The following is a 7,810-nucleotide window of genomic DNA, read 5'->3' as shown; positions in this document are numbered from 1 at the left end:
CACACCTTTAATCCCAGCACTTGGGAGGCAGAGGCAGGCGGATTTCTGAGTTCAAGGCCAGCCTGGTCTACAGAGTGAGTTCCAGGACAGCCAGGAACCCTGTCTCAAAAAACAAACAAACAAATAAATAAACAAAAGGAAGACAAAAGAAAACCTCAGAGCAGGTGGAGTGTGACTATGCCCACCCACATGAAGGGCTACAGGCAAGAAAAGTGACAGGGTTGATCTAAGTTGTCAGTCTACACAGCAGGGTGTCACCCTGAGCCAAAGCTCACCTTCAGAAGTGACCTCACCGGGTTCCTGTTCATGATGCCTTGGACCGAGCTGCTTGTTGAAAGGGTTGAGGTGGGCCTGCCGGAACCGAACCAGCTTCTCATCATATTCCATAGCATCCCACCTGCAGGGCCCAACACGGCTGAGTGTCCCAGGCTTGTCATGGCTCATCCCCTTTCTCCAACACTCTGGCTCCTTCACTTCCCCGAGCCTAGGGACATGGGGTAGATACAGCAGGGCAACCCCACAGAGCAGCCTCAATCCTTACCCTCCCTCGAAGCCAACACAGCTACCTCTAAGCGTGCTCCCCTGGTGGTATTTCCTCAGAAGAACTCCCCAATGATAAGGGCTAGCCCAGGGGTACAGGCTTATCCAAGGGTGTTTGACACAAAGTCTGGAATCCTAGGTCCTACTCCTGGTGGGGTTTCATTTGGTCTTGGAGCCCCTCAGCTGGCTCTTCGCTAGGTCTCAAGATTTCTCACTTGGCTCCAGTCTAATCAGGCCCTTGCTTCTAGCTAACTCCTATGAGACACACCTCTTGGAACTGGATCTTCCTGTCCCCTTACTTGAGATGTTCCCTACACAACAGAAATACCCAAAACATATCCTCGTTAGAATGTTCACCAGGGAATTCTCTGGAATTAAAAAGGCCCCTCCTCGCCCTGCTATCGGCAGGGTGACTTAGACCCCTACCCAGGCCCCAGCAATGCAACTGGGTTCTAGTATGAAATGGTACCTCTTGGGCTTGAGTTCCAGTCCTATGTCACGACCACATGGTCTGAGATGTTCCTGCCATGGATCGCATGTAGCAGAAGTGTTCAGGTCCACACTTATCAGAAGTTAAGATCACCAGACACTCTGTCCCCTCCCTAGGGCTCAGCCCACAATGGGAACACAAAGCTGGTGGCTCTTGGCAGAAGGGAGGGGCAGTCTGTGTTTGAATGAACCAGGAGCAGCTGGAATGCAGTTCACCACTTATCTAGTCAGGCCACATTCCATAGCTTCTCTCGGCCTCTGCTCCCTCATCCAGAGGTGGGTCACTGTGGGTGAAATTATTCATAGACCCTGAGCACAAAATAACATCTGTACATGCCAGGTGTGGTGTTACGTGCATTTAATCCCAGCACTGGGAAGGCAGAAGCAGGCAGATCTCTGAGTTAGAGGATAGCCTGGTCTACAGAGCAAACCCTGTCTTGAAAACAAACAACCATCTATACAAGGTTTGCTATGATGATAGGAAGTCAGAGGTGAGTGTAGAGCAGGGCCAGTGGGTGCCTGGGGACGTCAGTCAGAAACAAGATGAACTCTAACTCTTTCCCTGCTCTTTCACTTGAAGAGAAATAAAAGCACTAAGCCCAGAGGGGCAGGCCTACTCAGTCCTCACCATGTGGGGTGGTACCCTGGACTGATGGCCCTCGGCACTCTGCAAAAGCTCTCTCCAGAGCCACATGGACCATGTACTGCCAGCCCTGCCTCCATTCAGGGAGGAGGCCATAGCTCCAGTCTATTAAGAGCTAACAGCTGCTAAGGGCCTAAGGAGATGCAGGTGCCCTGGGCTGATCCCTTTGGGTAAGTCACCCTGGGTGCTACAGTCCCGGGTCCCCAACTAATGCCCAGTCCCTCCCAAGCATCCTAAGGAACAGCCACAGTACAGACGAGATTAAAGTATCCCAGGGCTCACTCACCCTTTCACTCTGCGTGAGATCATCACTGTTTGTCACGTGACTTCCCAGACTGCCCTGCACCTTGGCATGGTAATATGACTATGTTCTGATCCATAGAACACGAACAGAAAGATCACTCAGAGCTTCTCTGAACTGTTCTCTCACCCTCCCTCCTCTGTCCGGAATGCAGGTGTAAGGAGTGAAGCTGACACAGCCACCTTGAGCTATGACAGAAGCCACAAATGAGGACCACCAGATGACAGCTCTAAAGCACTTGCACCTCCACTCCGGCCGCTCACCACGAGGTTTCAGTCAGGTGAAGCAGAAGCAGACTTGTTTAGACCACTGCTGTCGGAAGGGAGAGCTCGGCCTCTTGCAGCCAAAAAGATCCCAAAAGACCACTCCAGTCACCTCACACTGAGAAGATGGACAACCTCAGCCTGAACGCCAGCCTCCCGGCCTTTCTCTGGTCCCAATTTCTCACTCAAAAGATCAATAATACTACCATGTAGGGCTAAGCACTCACAGGAAAAGAGACAGACGCTCAGCCCCTAATCCATAAAGCCTTTAACTCACCCAGTTCCTCCTATCTCTTGTTAGCAATCTATGGGACATGCCCATTGCCCACCCCAATATTGCAAGGGAAAACTCCACCAGGCATAGGATAATGACAGGAGATTTCCAGGGACAAACTGGCCACTTCTCTCCATCTTACATGGGAAAATCCTCTTCAACCATGAGAAAGACATTTCTTTAAACACTATATTCTTGCAAGGCAGTGGTGGCACCTCGGCTTTAATCCCAGCACTTGGGAGGCAGAGGCAGGCAGATTTCTGAGTTCGAGACCAGCCTGGTCTACAGAGTGAGTTCCAGGACAGTCAGGGCTACACAGAGAAACCCTGTCTCGAAAAAAAAAAAAAAAAAAAAGAATGTATTGGGTGGTTAGGAGCACTGACTGCTCTTCCGAAGGTCCTGAGTTCAAATCCCAGCAACCACATGGTGACTTACTACCATCCGTAATGAGATCTGACGCCCTCTTCCGAAGACAGCTACAGTGTACTCACATGTAATAAATAAATAAATCTTTTTTAAAAAAGAAAGAAAGAAAGAAAGGTGTGGCCCTACTCTCTTGCCCAAGACTGAGCGGAAGGATGAGTGTGTGGTTTGGTAACAACAGAAACTGGGAGTCTTCTGGGCAGCCGCTGACACCATGTGGCCAGCCCAGTCTAAAGGCACTGGGTGGAGCCCGCAGGCGCCCTTCCAGAAGCCTTCTCTGGAAACCTCCTGATGTTTTAGAACATCAGAGGGGCAGGAAGACCTTGGCCAGAACTTGCCCGTCACTCTCCTCTGGGCTACCTTTCCCAGGAAAATGGTTCCCTTATGTATGTCCTGACTGGCACTGCCACCGCCTGACCCGGAAGAAAAGCAGGGGATGAATTAAGCAATGGAGCCATTTGACCCGTCTGCCTGGTTTGTCTGGAACCAGTTTGGAGAACCATATTGCCCTTGCAGCTGAGAACAAATAGACAGCACCCCAGCCCAGCCCAGGCTGCAGGAGGCAACAGCCAGCTTTGAGTAGGACCCCATCTCCTAGTTCCCCACCGGCCTTACAGAGGTCTGCACCCAGAACCCATGGTTGGCCTCAGGAAAGAGACTCAAGAAAGGACAACAAAAGAAAGCTGTTCCATCAAGCCCCTGCAGAGGTCTCTCCTAAACCGAATAATAATTACAACTTGACAACTGAAACCCTCAGAGTACAGACCAAGGGTCTGTGGTACATCAGAGGCACTGGATGAGAGTTCATTACTGAGAATAAGAGCCCACCTCCTGTGTGTTACTTTAGCCACCAAAAAGTGCTAGTCCAAAGGCCACAGGAGTCCAAGGTACATCCTATCTGCTCACACCATTAAAAAGGATGGTCGGGCAATCTGGGCCAAGCAGGACCAGTGTTAATAATTCTCAACTACCCCAGAAGGCTCAGCAAAGCGCACCTCACATTTCTACCCGCTATAACGTGAATTCATTCTGAGGATACGCCTGTCCTCACTGGGGCAGGTCTCTGCGACCTTCCTCACCCATTTCATAGTTGTGAAACCGAAGGCTCAGAAAAGCTCGACATAGCAGAAGGCGAGTCCCTGCGGGTCCTTGGGCCGGGAATCCCATACTTAGCCTCTGAAGCCACCCGGTGGGTGGGGGTGGGGGTCGGCATCTGTGGACGCTAAGCTCTGCCCCACGTATTGCGGGGACCAATGAGGTCACCAAGGCCCAGCGCACAGCGGAGAGCCAGCAGGCGGCAGCCGGGAGCTGGACGTCTTGCTTGAGGCCTCTGCCAGTTCTGCACCCTGGGTGCGCGAGTCAGAAGCCCGATCCCGGAGTCCGGCCAGTGGCGGTTGCAAGCTGAGATCTGGACCCTCGGCTGCTTCCCCAGCACACCCACCGGACACCTGCAGAGACCGCTCTCGGGCTTGGCTTACCTGACTGCCGCTACATTGTACCGGACCGGCTGGCTACACTGTAGTTCGCCGCCGCTGATACACTGTACCGGCTCCGCCGCCCGCTGCTGCCGCCTCCGGCCAGGAGGTTCATGACACCGATTGCCCTACTGGCTCGCTGGAGCGCCTCCTAGCCTCCTGCTTCTGATCCATAGAGTGCATTACCTTTGCCCTGAGTTTCCCCACCCTGGTAATTGCGTTCAAGCGAATGGCTCCATAGTGGTCACCCCTCAAGGTCCCCACGTCCCCAACACTCAGCTGTCCCCAGGACACCACCATGGAGACATTTAAGGTTCATCTCAAGCTCCAAAAGTCCTATCTGAGAAAACAACAATAGCACCACACACACACACATCACATCACATACACACACACATCACACCACATGCAAACACATACACACACATCACATACACACACACATCACCACACACACACACATACATCACACCACATACAAACATACACACACATCACACCACATACACATACACAGAGAGAGACACACACACACACCTCACACCACACACCTCACACACCCCTCTCTGATAGTGAATAAATCATTCCCACCTGAGGCCAGCCATCAGCGCTTTCCTGATCACATTCCCCAGAGGCTTCTTCTGACCTGACTTCCACTATGCTCAGGACCAGCCCTCCTTCCCCACCCCACGGTGACACCACAGCCATGACAGCCTCAGCACCCTCTGTCTCCCTCTGAGCCTCAAGCCCAGCCGTTGGAGGATCCTGGGGAAGAAGTCTGCGTCAGACTTCACCTCCCAGCTCTCTCACCAGACTTCACCCTCCTTACCCCTTACAGGCCAGGTCCACACTTAAGCCTCTCTGGCTCTCCCTCTGGAAACAGTCTTTCCTAATCACAGCCAAACATCTCTCCTAGTACTTCCTCCTCAGCTGTGAGCAGAGATATTGGAGAGGCACTCAGTACTGTCTAATGACTCCACTCTGACATTTCTACTGTCTGCTCCTCATCCCCAAAGCTTGGATTATTTCTTCTGTGCTAGAAGGCCTACACCAGTACGTGTGATATGAGCCAGTATCTATGCTAGCCGTGGGCCCTGCCCCTCACCTTCACAGAGAGTCAAAGATGGAGCCAGGTCTGCCTCTGGCTTCATTACTATGAGTCTTGACAGTTTCTCCGTTGATGCAACAGCACTTTCACTGAGTACAACTATATGCCATGCTCAGGCACATCACCAGAAAATGATCAGGACAAAACTTGAAGACCAGACAGACAAGTAGAAAAGGCAAGTGGATCAGATGTGTGCTGAGCACCAAGAAGGAAACACAGAGGCTGGTAAGGCAGGGCCTGCCTGAGATTAGAGAGTGAGGCTGGATGGCTGACTCAAGATTCAAAAGGAAATGAGTTGACACATACTTAGAAAATGACATTTGAAGAATGTGGTGTCTTAGTCCCTGTTCTTCTGCTGCAAAGAGACATCATGACCAAGGCAATGCTTCCAAAAGAAAGCATTTCACTGGGGACTTGCTTAGAGTTTCAGAGGCGGGCATGGTGCTGGAGCAGTAGCTAAGCACCTGCATCCTGATTCACAGTTGGAGGCAGAGACGAGACAGAGACAGAGGCAGAGAGACAAGCAGACAGGTAGGCAGGCAGGCAGGCAGAGGTAGGACCTAGCACGAGCTTTTGAAACCTCAAAAACCACCCTGAGGGTCAATACCTCCTAATTCTTTCTAAAACAAGTTCTATGCACTAGGTGCCAAAAATTCAAACATATGAACCCAGAGACCTTTCCCATTCAAACCACCACAGACAGGAAACTCCAACAGTTCCAAGGGAGTGGTGGAATGCTGGAAGTTCAAGACAAGGCTTAGCTACATGAGAGTTCAAGGCTACTTTGGACTACAGAAGACACTGTCCCATTAAAAAAAAAAAAAAAGCAAAAAGGAAAGGGAAAATAGTAGCGGTTTGAATGAGAACAGCTTCCATAGGCTCATAAATTTAAATGCTTGGTCATCGAGGAATGGAACTACTTGAGAAGGATTAGGAGGCGTGACCTTTTTTAAGTGGGTGTGGCCTTATTGGAAGGTGGTGTGTCACTGAGGGTGGGTGGGTTTTGGGATTTCAAAAACTCAAGCCAATCCCAGTGTCTCTCACTCTTCTTGCTTCTGAGGATCCAGATATAGATCTCTTGGGTCCTTCTCCAGCATGATGTCTCCTGCATGCCACCATGCTCCCCTTCATGATGAAAATGGACTAAACCTTTATTGCAGGATATTTGAACACATTGTGAATCCCAAAGTTGTGTTATTTACTGGAAAAACATTTATTTCTTCTAATTGAGGTGTGGCTCAGCCCTTAACACATACCTTTAATCTCTCTGGCTAGAGTACAGACATGTCCTTAGTACACACCTTTAATCCCAAACAATGAAGCTACAGTTAGTTTGTAGAAGGAAGCACCTGTGTTTGGAAGTAATGTCTAATTGAGGGACAGACAAAATGACAGATCAGTGTGGGAAGCAGGTCTCACTGCCAAGCCCCGAGATTCCCTGCTTGTTTACCAAAAACTTGATTATGCGCACCTGAATGATCATGCGCACCTAAGTGATCACACATACTTGAGTGGTCACACGCTGTCTGCCTGACATTGCATCATACAGCATGATATTGAGTCACTGGCCTATCAACACCCAACCTGTCTGCGTGCATGGCTCGCGTATAGAATGTGCTGAATGCTGATTGGATGATGAGCGGTGCGAGTGCAAAGGGTGGAAGGGGATAAATTGGGCAATCCCAGAATAGAGAGGGGAGCTGAGGAGAAGCAGGGAAGCTGAGAAGCTGAGGTGAAGCTGGGAGAGAGATGAAGTGAAGCTGAGAAGCAGAGGGGAGAAGCCGAACTGCTGTAGAGAGCTGAGGTGAGCTGTAGAGAGAATAAAGGAAGCTGCAGCTGGAAGCTGTGGAAGCTGCTCAAACCCTGCCTTGGCGTACGTGTCGTCTTTGCCCCACCTCTGCTGGAGGAGTTCAGGGGCGCGTCTGACAGATCAGAGAATAGGATCTGCTCAATTCTTCCAAGGAGAGGAAAGAGGCAACATAAAAGGGAGCAGTGCGCCGGGCATAGTGGCGCATGCCTTTAATCCCAGCACTCAGGAGGCAGAGGCAGGCGGATTTCTGAGTCCGAGGCCAGCCTGGTCTACAGAGTGAGTTTCCTGACAGCCAGGGCTACACAGAGAAATCCTGTCTCGAAAAAAACCAAAAAAAAAAAAAAAAAAAAAGGGAGAGAGAGAGAGAGAGAGAGAGAGAGAGAGAGAGAGAGAGAGAGAGAGGCAGTTTTACAGAGACAGGTTGCTGAGAGAGAACAAACGAGACACAGGTGAAGACACAACAAGCCGGAGAAGGAGCAAGAAG

The 7,810-nt window shown here is 50.7% G+C and overlaps 1 protein-coding gene across 6 annotated transcripts in view; it reads right to left on the bottom strand.

Moving 5' to 3' along the window:
* Positions 1 to 4,490, bottom strand: part of Def8 (differentially expressed in FDCP 8 homolog) — a 19,117-nt gene extending 14,627 nt beyond the window's left edge. The window contains exons 1-2 of one of the 6 annotated variants that reach the window (XM_021220836.2): positions 4,412 to 4,490; positions 276 to 397 (exon numbers count right to left, since the gene is read on the bottom strand). In XM_021220836.2, coding sequence (XP_021076495.1) covers positions 276 to 387 — 112 coding nt within the window. In that variant the 5' untranslated portion in view covers positions 388 to 397; positions 4,412 to 4,490. Of the gene's footprint in view, positions 1 to 275; positions 485 to 1,009; positions 2,117 to 4,012; positions 4,365 to 4,411 lie in introns of those variants that run through there. The other 5 variants (XM_029532443.1, XM_021220837.2, XM_029532445.1 and 2 more) reach the window with 5 other exon arrangements.
* Between the last annotated feature and the right edge of the window lie 3,320 nt (positions 4,491 to 7,810).

This window comes from Mus pahari, chromosome 20 (genome assembly GCF_900095145.1).
Source record: "Mus pahari chromosome 20, PAHARI_EIJ_v1.1, whole genome shotgun sequence".
Classification (NCBI taxonomy): Eukaryota; Metazoa; Chordata; class Mammalia; order Rodentia; family Muridae; genus Mus; species Mus pahari.
Note: the sequence above shows the minus strand (reverse complement) of the source record. Positions and strands in the feature narration are given on the sequence as shown.